This window comes from Corythoichthys intestinalis, chromosome 5 (genome assembly GCF_030265065.1).
Source record: "Corythoichthys intestinalis isolate RoL2023-P3 chromosome 5, ASM3026506v1, whole genome shotgun sequence".
Classification (NCBI taxonomy): domain Eukaryota; kingdom Metazoa; phylum Chordata; class Actinopteri; order Syngnathiformes; family Syngnathidae; genus Corythoichthys; species Corythoichthys intestinalis.
In genome coordinates this window covers 53157605-53172873 of record NC_080399.1, presented here as the reverse complement: position 1 = coordinate 53172873, position 15269 = coordinate 53157605, and the positions used below count along the sequence as shown (strand labels likewise).

The 15269-nt window shown below is 38.8% G+C and overlaps 2 protein-coding genes across 4 annotated transcripts in view; one reads left to right on the top strand and one right to left on the bottom strand.

Moving 5' to 3' along the window:
• Positions 1 to 13691, top strand: part of snrkb (SNF related kinase b) — a 50427-nt gene extending 36736 nt beyond the window's left edge. For all 3 annotated transcript variants that reach the window (XM_057836356.1, XM_057836357.1, XM_057836358.1), the window contains one exon: positions 4929 to 13691. In XM_057836356.1, the coding sequence (XP_057692339.1) occupies positions 4929 to 5937 (1009 nt within the window). In that variant the 3' untranslated portion in view covers positions 5938 to 13691. The remainder of the gene's footprint in view (positions 1 to 4928) is intronic.
• ano10b (anoctamin 10b) overlaps positions 9663 to 15269 on the bottom strand; it is a 39707-nt gene continuing 34100 nt past the window's right edge. Inside the window, exon 16 of the mRNA XM_057836355.1 lies at positions 9663 to 11222. Coding sequence (XP_057692338.1) covers positions 11199 to 11222 — 24 coding nt within the window. The 3' untranslated portion in view covers positions 9663 to 11198. The remainder of the gene's footprint in view (positions 11223 to 15269) is intronic.

Sequence of the window (15269 nt, the reverse complement as noted above, 5' to 3'; positions counted from 1 at the left end):
TATTCCTAACGCACCTCATGAGTTTGCGTGGTCCCCCCCGAAGAAATCGGGATGACATTGATTTGTGTTCAAGGCACAATGGACTACATTTATAGTGCGATCCAAATTTAGACCACCTTTTAAAGATGCTTTTTAATTTTTACAGATACTTTTGTCAGTGGAAGCACAGTAATGAAGCGAGTAGCATATCCGACTCACAGTTCTGAGCTTAAGGGTTCAATCCCGGGCTGGAGCCTTCCTGTGTGGCAATGCTGTTTTTGGCAGCCCTTTAATTTTCGTCTTAGTCTTTTGGACGATAATACTTATTAGTGTTCATCTCAAAATGTGTATGTCTTCATCTAGTTTTTGTGACGAAAACTCAAGACTAATTTTGTCTGGTTTAAGTCAACTTTTATTAAAAAAAAAAACTTTTCATCTGTAATATTTTAAAAAATGACTCAAAAAAATGAATATTAACATTTATTTCTAATGAACATTGACAGACGAGCACATATTATAGCGTCTATAAGGACAAAACTACTTGGTGATGATACACACAGCAGGAAAACAGTACATTATTTTCAATTATTTATACCCACCTGGACACCACGAACTGTGTTTTTTAAAAAAAAAAATTGTCGGAGAGTTTCATAAGAGGATGCTCACCATTAGCATTGGCCTATGCTAACGCGAATCATGAATGCTATTCTAACGCTAGGACTTACATATAGTGTGTGATGATCACTCAGCACTGACCTTAAAGGCTAAACCAACATTGCATTTCTCTCTGGGATACTCTAAGGAAACAAATCTTACTGTGTATGCAAGCCTGCATGGAGACTGGAGACGACATACTGGTTGGTCGGAGAGGGTGGGTCGCAGCACGTCACATGAGTGACACAATAAGACACTGCTACGATGCAGGCTAACTACATAATTTTCGCACCATAAGGCGCACCTGACTATAAGCCGCCACCCACCAAATTTGACATACAAACGGCATTTTTTTTTTTTTTTCATACATAAGCCGCACTGGACTATAAGCCACAGCTGTCCTCGCTGTATTATGAGATATTTACACCAAAAAATATCAACCGGTAACACTTTGTTTGACAGCAGCATCATAAGACCAAATGAACCACCATTAAGCTTTAAACCAACTGGCCACAAAGCTTGATTCTCTTGGGGGAGACCTCTGCTGCCACCTGCTGTCAACACTGCTGTCGTCCAACATGCTTCCTAGCATGTATTGCAGAGCTACAGATGTAAATAACAAATCAAAACTCATGTTCTGTGCTAATTATTTCTTCAGTTACTGTTCTAGTTGTTTAATTTATTGCTAGTCATGGAATTCGGTAACACTTTATTTGACAGTGGCGCCATTAGACTGTCATAAGACCATTATAAATATGACATGACACTGCCATGAGCATTAATGAATGCTTATGACAGATGTCATTTTGTGTCATCCAGCAAATTATCTCCCTTTTGAACGGATGTAAAAGATCTGAGCTGGACCTAAATGGAGTTATGACATAATTTGCCGGATGACACTTAATGACATCTGTCATAACCATTCATTAATGCCCATGATAATGTCATGTCATAATTATGACTGCCTTATGGCAGTCTTATGACACCACTGTCAAATAAATTGTTACCTATTAACCCAAATAAATCAACAAATAAACCACACTAGACTATAAACCGCAGGATTCAAAATTAGGGAAAAGAGTAGCGTCTTATAGTCCAAAAATTAAGGTTTACATAAAATTTCACACATTAAGAACATGTGACAGAAACAATTTCACCAGTGTTGTTTTTGGCAGCCCTTTTAATTTTCGTCTTACTCTTGGCGTTTTGGACGATAATACTTATTATTAGTCTTAGTCAAATTTTAGTCATTCCAAAATGTGTTTGTCTTTGTCTAGTTTTTGTTGACGAAAGCTCAGACTAGTTTCATCTAGTTTTAGTTGACGTTTACTCATTATTTTCGTCTGTAAAATTCCAAAGTTTTACTCCAAAAATGAATATATAAGAAAGGTTACCAAGTTCCAACTATTTCCAATGAACATTGACAGACGAGCACATATTGGAGCATCTACAAATCCATCACGTGATAATACACACTCAGCAGGAAAACGGCGCATTATTTTCAATTAATCATACTCACCCGGATGCCAGGAATTTTTATTTAAAAAGTTGTCCAAGAGTTTAAGAGGACGCTTTCCGTTAGCAATAGCCTAATGCTAAGGCGAACGTGAATGCTATGCTAACACTGTGAGTTACATTTATTGTGTGATTATCACTCAGCACAGACCTTTAAAGGCTAAAGCAACATTGCATGTTCTCGCTTGCCAAGATGGAAGACAAATCTTACCGTGTGTGTCTAAAAACAAGCAATGGGGAGACTGGAGAGAACAGAAGTACTGTAGGTGGGTTGGGGGTGCGTAGCACATCACATGAGTGACACAACTAGACACCGCTACTATGCAGGCTAACTACACATAAAAATGTTTACATTGAGCATACATTGTAAACGTGACAGAAACTATGGTGCATTTTTGTCTTGTTCTCGTCTCGTTAGACAAAAACTGGCATTCGTGTCCTTATGTTTTAGTCTCCCAAGACGCATTTTTAGCTCGTTATCGTCTTATCATCATCTTGAAAAAAATTGTTCGTCGACGAAATATTTTCGTTATAGTCGTCGTTGACACAAACAACACTGGATTGCACATTTTTGGTGTGTTTTCGTCTCGTCAGACGAAAACTGGCATTCATCTTGTTATGTTTTAGTCTCTCAAAACATGTTTTTAGCACGTTACCATCTTTTCGTCGTCATGAAAGAAGTGTTCGTTGACGAAATATTTTCACTATCGTCATCGTTGACGAAAACAACACTGCTGTGTGTCTCCCTGTGCTTGCCTGGGTTTTCTCTGCATATTCCTGTTTCCTCCCACAACCCAGAAACATGAATGGTAGGCTGATTGGACACTCCAAATTTCCTATGTATGAGAGTTTGTGTGAAATTTGTGAATGCTTGTTTGTCTTATTGTACCCTGTGATTGGCTGGCAACCAATTCAGGGTGTACCATGCCCACTGCCCATAGTTGGCTGGGATAGGATCCAGCACCTCCGTGACCCTCACGAGGATAAGCGGAATGGAAGATGAATTAAATTTGTGAGTTTTTACTTGGAAGTGTAACGAGGACTCAATTAATTGACAACTTACGGATGCTCAAAGTAGTAGCGTTATTTAACTAAATTGTCCAAAGTCTGTGAATTGTAATGTCTCAACAGGAAATGTTCCCTTACTTCAGTTGTTCTCCACAAGAGCAAACCAATGATCTTTGTTAATAAATATGACATTTTGAACACGTATTTACTCGGTCTGTCAAACATTTAAATTTTTTATCGAGTTAATCACAGCTTAAAAGTTAATAATCGTAATTAATCGCAATTCAAACCATCTCTAAAATATGCCATATTTTTCTTTAAATTATTGTTGGAATGGAAAGATAACACACAAGACGGACATAAACATTCAACATACTGTACTGTATTTGTTTATTATAACAATAAATCCACAAGATGACATTAACATTGTTAACATTCTTTTTGTTAAAGGGATGCACGGATAGAAAGACTTGTAGTTCTTAAAAGATAAATTTGAGTACAATTTATAGTAATTTTATATTAAAACCCCTATTAATGTTTTCATTTTAATGAAATTTGTAAAATTTTCGATCAAAAAATAAACTAGTGTCTTTAACCACGTAAGGTACTGATTGAAATTCACCACAAGGTGTCACTGGCGAGTTTTAAATTAATTAGAGATCTAGCCAAGGCAAAGTCTGAGTAAGTTACAGTATATGTGTATTTTGCATAGCTATTTTGATTGAGAATGCCAGTTCTCTTTGCTTTGAGCGCTTTTCTTTTTGTGAACATTATTTTTTTGAGAGATGGGAATATTATTTTTGTTGTGCTTTCACTAAATGATACTGTAGTGACTTATATTCTGCCCAAATGCATGATGGGAAGTTGGGCAACCATGACTGTCAGTGGTGGCTGCAAATGGGATACAGTATGATCTGCGCGTGTTCAATTAAGCGAGTTAAGAAAAAGATCGTCTCCTGGCATTCTTCCCCACGTCATTCGCCACAATACTTATATTTGTTGTGAAAGAGTTGCCAAAGCTTAAGCCAATAAAAGGCGCGGTCCAATGAACCCCTGTGTCCACTCGCATTTCTCTGCCTTTTCACTCTCAGTGTGCTAAAAAGGCGTCATTGTAAACTGTTTGAGGCAACGCATGAACGGGTCATTCCGTGCATGTGTTAATTGCGTCAAATATTTTAACGTGATTAATTTAAAAAATTAATTACCGCCCGTTAACGCGATAAATTTGACAGCACTAGTATTTACTTGAGAAACAATGATCAACATTTCTGCCTATTTTCTCACGTTACAAACCAAAACCTTCACTTAGTCAATGTGTGATAGCGTTTTTTTGTCCTGTCAATCTTAATGTCAGTTGTTGTTTTTTTTTGTTTTTTTTAAAGGACGGAAATTTAAATAGAATAGAATAGAACTTTATTGTCATTGTCAACAACGAAATTTGACTTGGCACTCCAGTATAAAAATATGTATTGAAAAAAAATAGGAAAATATATACTCTAGGGCAATAAGTGAGAAATTATAGCCTGCTTGGACTGAAATACTGCGTGTGCAACACAGGAATAGTGCGATACAGTCCTAAAATTAGCAGCGTCATTTGTGCAAAAACAAGAGTAAAAATATGAATAAAAATGTCTATAAATAGAAAAGTGGTCCGATTAATGTGCAGGTTACAATCACCAGTTTATTTAGGGTAGGGTAAAAAAATGTTATTTACAATTCATCAATTTCTCCTAATTCTAACTTTTTCCTATTGACTGTCATTTCTCTGTCAGTCTGATCTCAAGGATGCTCCAGAAGGATCCTTCTCTGCGAGCTTCGCTGCAGGAGATTGAGGCTCATCACTGGCTACAGGGACTGGACAATGTGCTGCTCAGCCCAGAGGCCCCTCCCCATTGGCTGTCGGGGGCCCTCTCTTCAACCTCACCCCTCTCCCGAACGGTCGAGTCTGGCGACCTGCTCGCTGCCAAGTCGCAGTCCTTACCGGCGCCGCGGCAGGTTAACTTCACCTACTCCCTCCACCCGCCCCCCGTCGAGGAACCCCCCGTCACCAAGAACCTCCCTGCTCTCCTTCGGATCTGTGAGGAAGAAGAAGAAGAAGAGGAAGAGGAAGAAAGTAACCTGGCCAAAGAGAGTGAAGGTTTGTTGTCACTGTTGGTAAGTGAACCACAGAAGGACACTGAAGTTGCGCTCGAAGGAGCGGACAATCAAGAGGAAAGGGTTGCCAAGCTAGGGAGAATAGAGGAGATGTTAGTGGAAGATGAGGACAAAGCGGAGACAGAAGTAGAACACACACGCAGCGCTTGTGTGATTTCATACCAACCAGTCGGTCACGCTGACAATCTCGTAAGCCCCGCTCCTGAACCCCCCGCTCCTCGCGAAGCCGAGACCGGTTTGAGGGTCCCCTGCTGTCAGGGCTGGACGGAACCAGCCAGCCCAGAGAAAGCCCACCACCGAGAACCAGAACCAAACAACAACAGATCTGCCGCCTGCGCGACATCTCAGAAACAAAAAACAAGCCGCATCGGGAAAAAGGACCAGAGGACGGACACGGGCGCAAGGAACGACTTTGTGACGGACAGATCCCAGTCCCACAACGCAACGGGGTCCTGGGACGAGGGCGCTGCCAGGGTGGAGCCTGCTGGGAAACGGCACAGCCTCAAGCTGCGCGAGCGACTCTTCCAGCTGCCGCTGTGTGAGAAAGCGCTGGCCTTCAACATCCCCACAAACAACAAAGCCAAGATCCTCCCGCTGGCTCAGTACAACTGTTGCCATGTGCTCTGAATGACACCGCTTGAGACACACAAACACACGCTCCCAGCCGACTGAACGTGGTGACCACAGGAGACTTTCAAAGTGCACAGTGCACACTGAGTGAAAACACGGTTTTAAAGCTACTGTTTGTCGACAGCACCGTGACTTTAGTGTAGTACATCATCCACGTTGTTGCCTGGTGAAGCACTGAGCGCACAACAACGAGCGAGCACACTGTAACCGCGCTGAAGAAGAGAAGAAAATGGTCTCGATGAATCCACAGATAAAAAGCACTTGTTTCTTCTCCTTCCCTTTGCACAACTCGCTTCTTTTGTTTCAAAACCTCTAAATATAAGCTGAGAGACTGTTAATATATGTTATATGCTATACGCTCTAATATGCCTCAGACTGAGATGATTGTATCATTCTCCGTCCTCTCAACGTTCAGTCCATCGATCACTCTGCCTCATCCTTTCTTGTTGTCGTGACAACACTTAAGTATTTGGGATGTACGGATTTATCACTCATCGTCATGGGAACCATGTGACTAGCTGTGCATGCTATTGTTATTTCTCACCATATACCTCCAGATTGTGTCTTGGTTATGGCACTGCTGTTGTCCTTTTGTTACATTGAACGCACATAATACTACTGTTCCTCTAGGAATTATGTGTTCCCTATAAGCAGAGGAGAAACTCCATGCGGATTTGTTTTTTCCATGTACGGTATATTCTTGTGTAGTTTCACATCCACTCATGTCTTATTTGAAGTTGAGATGATAAATGTAGATACATTTTGTACAGTGACAAGGGCCAAAGCTGTAGAATAAGCTACTGTACATACACTATATAGTTCTCCTGTAGCCTGCAGTGCAGCTAATGTGTTTCCTTCTGCAGTTAAATGCTTAAATCATGGATGATATCCAAGCAAGAGTGAAACCTATTATCATTTGTATTTCAGCAATGTAAGCCTATAATTTGGACCAATAACGGATTATTTTTCATATTTCTCGCATGTGACGACAAGTCGCACCTGCCATAAAATACACATTGAAGAAGAAAAAATATATATATATGTGACACTGGAGTATAAGTCGCACTTTGGGAGGTAGACCGCATGAAAAATGTTATTCATAATAGCAGGGGTCTCCAAACCGGTCCTTGAGGGCCGCTGTGGGTCCTGGTTTTTGTTCATACCGATCAAGCACAGAGCTTTTAACCAATGTAGTGTGTACTAAAACAAGGAGCACCTGACAGCAATCAACTGACTGAATCAACACTTGTAAAACACCAGATAGGTGAAAAGGTGTGGTCTTGTTTTGTTGGAGTGAAATCCTGCACCCACTGCGGCCCTATGTGGAATAGTTTGGAGACCATTGCATTATAGAAATGAAATGGAGAACAACACGCTACATGCTAAATCTGCATCTACTAATGTAACATTTTTTTGTTTTTAAGATAACCGTAGTCTAACAACACAGCTTAACAATTTAATTTTATAACTCGATCTCATTCCAAATCTCTACCAAATCTATTATTGTCTTCATCTTCAGTATCACTTCTGAACAACTCCACCTACTCTGGTAGTAGAGGGCAAGCCTAGATCGCCCTTCTTGTGGTTGTCAATGTTGGGGGAGAAAAAAATACAAGTTGCAACTGAATATAACTTGCAAGCCCAGCCAAACTATGAAAAAGAGTGTGATTTTATACTGTATTCTGGAAAATACAGTACCGTATTTTTCTGACGAGGCACAACAAAAATTGGCAGTGCAACAGAGGTGGCTGTAGTAGCAAAAAAAATTTTACTGAAAAGTAGTGTTACTTCTAATTAATATTACTGAAGTTTAAGTAGTCATCCAAAAATTTACTCAAGTACAAGTAAAAATGTATTCGTTGAAAAGAATACTCAAGTAATGAGTAACATTGTGAGCATCAGCTTACAATGTCCTTTTTTTTTTTTTTTTTTTTTTTGGTGTTTAAATAATGGTGTATTTATTTTCTCGGCCCAATTCACCTATATGAACTGTTATTATTATACTGTACTATAGCCCAGTGATCCCCAACCTGCTAGCTTATAGCCACATATTATGCAGAACGGACCTGGTTGTTGGCTCCTCTTCTGGCTCAACAGGTGGCCCTTTCCCTGTAACAAAAAAAAAAAGAAAAAAGCTGTCCAATGACATTGTCGCCGGCAGCACACAGCCAACAGCAGCTGACGTTACTGTTTACATTGACACTGGACTGCTAAAGGTGTGTAAACACCCCAGTAATGGCGGCTAACCACTAGAGGGCAACGTACGCAAATTTCTACTCGGATTAGTCAAGCGGCACAGGTCAGATTGCGGTCGAACAAATGCGCCATGGACCAATACCGGTCACCGGCCTGGTTGGGGATCCCAGGCTGAGCCTATTACATGACCGCATTATGCCAGTCCTCTGAATTTGATGATTCAAAAATCATCAAATTCAGACCAGAACACTATGAACATTACCCGTCCAAAGAGCATGATTGATCTCTAGAGGAGAAAAAACATTGTTACCGTTGAATAGAATAATGGAGGCATGTTGCGACAGCTCATTGGTGAACCTGGTAGAGCTACTGTAGGCATCTCTGGCAAAAATAAAGTCAATATGTAGAATAAAGAGGGAAAATGTAATGACTACCGTACCCCCAAGTAGTGGAGTAAGAGTAGTGTTTTTTTTCCCACAAATACTGGACTGTCTCAGGAAATTAGAATACACAATATTCTAATTTTTCTCAGGAAATTAGAATATTGTGTATTCTAATTTCCTGAGACAGTCCTGTATATATACACAGGACTGTCTCAAAAAATTAGAATATTGTGTATTCTAATTTTCTGAGACAGTCCAGTATACTCAAATAGAAGTAAAACCTATGTGTGGTACAACTAAGAAGCACATTTTTCTCAAGGTTACTCAAGTAAATGTAACAGTAAATGTAATGCGTTACTACCCACCTCTGCAGTGCACTATAAAATCCAGTGCGATTTATGTATGGGTTTTAGTTGTGCTTAATGAGGTCGAGCCTACACTGCTGGCCAAAAGTATTGGCACCCCTGCAATTCTGTCAGATAATGCTCAATTTCTCCCAGAAAATAAATGCAATTACAAATGCTTCGGTAGTAATATCTTCATTGATTTTGTTTGCAATGAAAAATCACAAAAGAGAATTGAAAAAAAATTATCTTTTTACACAAATGAAGATATTACTACCAAAGCATTTGTAATTGCAATCATTTTCTGGGAGAAATTGAGCATTATCTGACCGAATTGCAGAGGTGCCAATACTTTTGGCCAGCAGTGTATGTTTTTAGATCACCTGTATTATACTGCTCCAATAAAGTGCTCAAGACGCACATTCATCAAACTCATAAATACAACAAATAAATTAATAAACAATAATTACAATGTTAAAAGGTGAACAAATGCAGTACATTGATGCACTAAAGCGCCTTACAATCAGGTGCGCCTTATGTTTGAAAATGAACTCATCCCTTGATGGTGCGATTTATAATCTGAAAAATGCGGTCAATATAGCCGTTATTCCTGTACAGTTGCAGCCTGCCTCTCCCTGGTGTGTTACGTATGTCCGCTGCTTTGTAATCATAGGACCTATAGTCTCTGAAGCAATGTACTTATTTTTCTGTATTTATTTATTAAAATTGATCCAATCAGTCCAACGGATGTGCTCGGTGTCGTTAGTTAAGAAGAAAAAAAAAAACAAAAAAACAGCCATATTGACAAGTCTTTTATTGGGACACAAACTGTGGTCACACCCGCTTTCAAGGAGATAGTCAATCTTAGTAAACACTTTCACACGCTAGGCGTAAACACTACTAACTGCTGGATAGATGCGGGATAACTACTTTTTCTTGTAAACAGAGAGAGGCGACTCTGTTATGCAATTTTTTGGAAGAAGAACCCTCCCAAGAGTATGATTGCCATATTCATTTGCTGTATGCAACAATCTGCCAGCACTGAGTAGCATAATGTAGCAAAAGGCAAATTAGCGGTAATACTGCTGAGTTAAGCAGCCATCAGAGGCACAATACAGAGTATAAAAGCGTTCAACACCACAGCAAAAAGCGGCATAAGAGCACAGGTGGTCTTTTGGCATTTTTCCTCACATTGCTCACAACACTAATTTTTAACTATTGCATATTGTGTACTTTAAAAATGGCAGCTGCAGGATCCACATTTCATATTATTGGGTGCAATTTGCAAGTATCATGTTCGGAGTCCCCATTAAATAATCTCGTTAGGGAGCTGGCCCAACATTAGTACCAACTACTTCAGAATAACCACCAAAGCAAATAATGAGCAGTAGTTTAAAGTACTTTGATAGATTGAATTTGGTTTATAATTACTGAGAAAGATTTTTTTTTTTTTTTAATGTTAACTGCCTAACACTGCTATAGTAGGCACCTTATAACAAGATACTCATAAAATCTTGTCAAGAATACAGTGTCATCATAAATATTCTGCCTATCCCAGATAAATTATTCTCTTTAACCACCAACACAAACATATGTACATGAAATCTCCTTTCCTATACAACAAGCAGTATACACTGTACATTCAGTTTGGATAAAATGGTGCAACAAAGAAACATGAAATATTCTAAATTATGTTTGATTTGCATTTCCATCATATGGCAGGAATGAGTACATTGTACAAGCACCATGTGGCTTACTAGCAAGAAGCTTTGCGGAATCAAAAATGCCATTTGGAACTTTGAAATTACTACTGCTGTTAAGACTCGCTAGCAACCATTAAGTGTGTATTGCCAATGACCCTTTAAATTTAAGAGCGGGGGTTACTGGTTAAAAACTTAAAAATCAATAACTTAATCCTGTATTTGTCAATGTTAAAACGCCTCGTGGGAACCCTTCCTAATGGTTAATAATTTATTAGAAACAAAAAAAACACAACATACTTTTTCTTGTATACTGTAGCTACTCATCACTTGAAGTCTGGGTACAATTCTGCAATTGAGACAGACACTTGAAAGTCTCAAGGATTTTTTGGTTTTTTTTTTTTAATTTAAATTCCATAGCATTTTTTCATCTAAAGATGACAAGACATTTTCCCCTTTTGGATTTAAAATAAATTATTTTTTATTTGAATAAACTAAACAGCCTTTGACTTGAATCCAAAGTGTAAAATGGCATCTTTGAAAGCATGTATGAGGAGTATCTAGGCACAGAAACATGCTGTTGAAGCTCAAAGATTCTTCCGTCGTATCACATTGCCTCATATTTTGAAACCAATTCAGGACTCCTCAGAAGACAGATTCTGAAAGAGAGACAAAAAATCCATTTCACATATGAAACCAAAGCCCCCTAAAAGCTAACTGCAGTGGTACCTTTACTTAAGAACGTTCTACATACAGAATTTTCAGGTCGAGACACGCCTCAACGGGAAACTATTGCCAAAAGAAATTTCAGGATACGAAAGGCAAAAATTCAGTATGAGTGGTACTCACAGCTACCAGAGTTTACTGAACATAACATACTTATAGATGCTCCACCATTGGCTATTACCGAGCATTCCTGGCATCTAATTGGCTAAGGCATTTATTTATGCTTCTGCGTTCCGGTGACAGCGGCACGACGGCATAAGGAACGCGTTCCTCTGTAATTCACCGCCAAGCCACTAGAGGGGTGTGGGGTGTTTTGGGGCCGGTCGTCCCCAACCGCCAGGCCGCAGACCGTTACCGGTCCGTGGCGCATTTGCTACCCGGCCGCACAGAAATAATAATTTATTAACAACTGCATTCTGGCCAAATTAACTTTGGCCTGTGCTCATTAACACACCAATATCCCTGTCTACTCTAGATATACGTAATACTACAGGATAGAATGTCATCATAGAAATCCATTGATTGGACTGCTAGCAGTACATCTTGTTTTGAATATGGCGGAAAACAGACAAGACTGAAAAAGCAGTTTCTGCTCTTGCACTCCTCTTTAAAAGAAACTGCTGCATTTTAAGCCAAAACAACTGTTGTGTTTGACAGAACAATATGTCTATATGCTGCCATAGCAGATTCATGGTGCATGAAGCCCCCGAACTATTTTTAATTAGTCCATTTTACCCTGGAAACCCCCGTTTACAGACGTCGCACAGCCGCTTTTGTTTCAACTCAGCCAAAAAACAAAGGTAATTATTTATATTTATTATTCAAAATGTCTGTCATTTTTCACTTAGAATCATTAATTGATGTCTAATATTTTGTTTTAAAAAAAAAAAAAAAACTTTAAAAAATTATTCACTGACATATTTTAAACTTTTAAATAAATAACGTCACAATGAAAAAAATGGCGTCCGTAAAAAAGTCTGCCTCATAACTAGCGATTAATTGTATTTTTTTTGTTAGTCGCATTTTCTCCGACATGTTAGATGATGAATAATTTGGTCCAAAAAAAGAAAAATAGAAAAAAAAAACTTTTAAAAGGGTAAATAAATGAAAAAGAACATCTCGACCACTCCTTGATGTCTGTAATTTCTGCATCGTGACCCTTGTTATATTACAATGTTTCACCCATGAAATACCCAAAAAATGCGGCTCTGGCCATTCACAGCTGTGTCTTGACACTCGGTGATACAAGCTACATGGAGTTTTTGGATCGAAAAGAGGTAAGTACGCGATAATATCTTGCTAAAATTGTGGCGTCTTTAATTCTGCTTTTGCGTGCTCTCACCTCCAGGTAGGGTTTTGCTGTTTAAAAAAAATTTTGTTTTCAAAATGCCCTTCTGTTCAAAATGTTTCTTCTCCCAGAAAATTGAGATTTTAAGCTTTCAAATGATGTATCACACATGCATATAGGAAAATTTTAAATTTGACAAAATTGGGGGTCTCAGAGCGGAACTTCAAGTCACCTGAATGTTTTCCGTCATATCTATGTGCGCTTGTCCTCGATAATAACGTGGTGTATGACGTAGGGCGGACACATCACATTTGTTCTTGGAAATAATTAGCCCCAACACAAGAATGACTGAAAAAAAAAAGACGTCTTTGGACAGATTTTTTACGGGGAAAAAGGCACCTGACGAGCCAGAAGATGAGCCTACAACCTCGAAGAAAACAAAATCTACGCTACTTCCCAATCACTAAAGACCCACGAACTGCGAAGGAGTGGATTCGTGACCCGTTTGTGAATAACCGAATGATTTGAGCATGTCTATGCAACAGAAGGATCAGCTTGTAGAAATTGCAAATGACTGTGACCTTAAACGTACTGTACCGGATTAAAGTCATTCCGGAATATCCTGACATCGCTAAGAGAGCGCTACCGTGCTACAATTTCAAACACTGTATCTTTGTAAAGCGGGCTTCTCTCACCTTCCCATCACAACTAGATGGGACCATCTCGTCTCAACGAAACAAGCTCAGGCCTCCCACTGATTCAGCGGGTGAGTTATATTTTCCCTGCACTTAACACAACGGGGCTAAAAACAAATGTTATTTTATATTTGCTGTATTTTTCTGCCGCACATTGCCAGTGTTCTGACAAATTTTGCATGCGCGTAACGTTAAAAATGGCCGCGAATGCAGCAATTCCAAAGTAAACACTACAAACTTTCTTTAAAGAAAGGAATATTAACTTAGGTTTGATCATGGATGGTAGAATAGAGCTTTTTCACCGCCACAAAAGCTTTTGGAGCAAAATTTTATAAAGGTGCAAAATTTGACAGAGCACCAGTCCGTGACAAAAAGACCCAAATCACACAGCTCCGTGATACAAAAACGGTTGGGGAGCCCAGTTTTAGGGGACTCTTGTCATTTAGTTTTCCTCTGGTCATTAACAGCAATGGCAACAGAGATGGAAGGTGTGCATTTGCAGCCGCAGCTAATCAATATTGAACAACAAATGTTGAAGCGTAGGTGACACAGAAGGTGTTTGCTAATGTTTGAAAACGGCGGTGTTGTTGTGCTGAACTGGAAACAAAGTTCTAAGCCCCTGCTAAAAGTTCTGGGCCCCTGCTAAAAGCTTTGAATAGCTTCTTTGGAGTGTCCTAATTGCCCATCTTAACATGTGAACTGCTAGTGTATGATCATGTACTAACTTTAGGCTATTTTCTATTTTTGCCGGAGACGCATCCGTCAAAATGGGCGGAGCCGTGCCTGGAGTCAACAGCTCAGTTGCTTATCCACGGTTTAACCAGCGAGCATTGAAGAAGAACGCTCCATCATGGAGGTGGAAAGTCACAATGATTTATGATGCAGCAGATCATCATTATAAGGACAACATTAAAAAGGAAGCTCTATGGTGTCCTATTATGTGTTTTTTTCTGGCAATTATATAACCACACGACGTGCTGACAACTTTGTTTTTTATTAACACACTGCGCTAACAACACTTCCTCAACATGAGGCTCTCGGCAGGCTGTGTGTCTCTCACTACCGCGTCACATGAACAAAACAACGTCACTGTTGCGTGCGCTTCAGGGTGCCTCGGAAAACATTCAATCAGAATATTACACATGGAACGCCATAGCAGAAGCTACGAGGGGAAAAGTATTCATTTGCCTAAATGCTTAACCCTTTAATGGCTGCAATATGAAGCAATTGTCAGGGAATCACAAAATTTGAAAAATAAGGTCTAATGAAACCTTTTTTCAAATTTGTAAAAAAGAAAAAAACAATATGTGTAATAAGCGCTCTAATATCAATAACCCTTGCTAAATCCTGTTTTTTTTCTCATGGAATCTGCAGATGCATGAGTTGCAGCCATTGTTTTTTTTTTTTGAGAAAAAATATTTTAAAATTCTGAACTAGTCTCAAAATCATGAAATTCTAAGTATCAAATATGAGACATTTGGCAAGAAAGGGTTGTTAAGTGCAATTTAATTTTTTTCTTGAAAAAGACATTTTATTTATTCTGTGTTTCTGTGCGGTGTTAATATTGTTGTCTTATACTTAAAAGATGCATGGTCTATTGTTTTTAGTTGTGATTTCTTAAAAACTTTTTTGAATTTAAGAGTAAACATTTATCGCATATAAATGGGTCAACTTGATCTATTAATATATACTGTACTCTCACTGAGTTATTGTAAATTGGTTTAAAAAAATTGGGGGGGTGCGATAATATCGCATATCGCAATAATTTATTATATAAATTATCGCACACTAAAATTTGTTATCGCAACAGGCCTAAAACTATCATTGCGATTTTTGAAGGGGTTTGCGATATATTGCGATATTAAAATTGAAGAATTTTCATCAGATAACTTGAATAGCTCTGTGAAGTTTTAAAAAAAAGAATAACATAGAAAAATGCTTGTCTTTATGAAATGCTTCATTGAGTGAGTCCACTCAAATTCTGTTACGCTTTGACG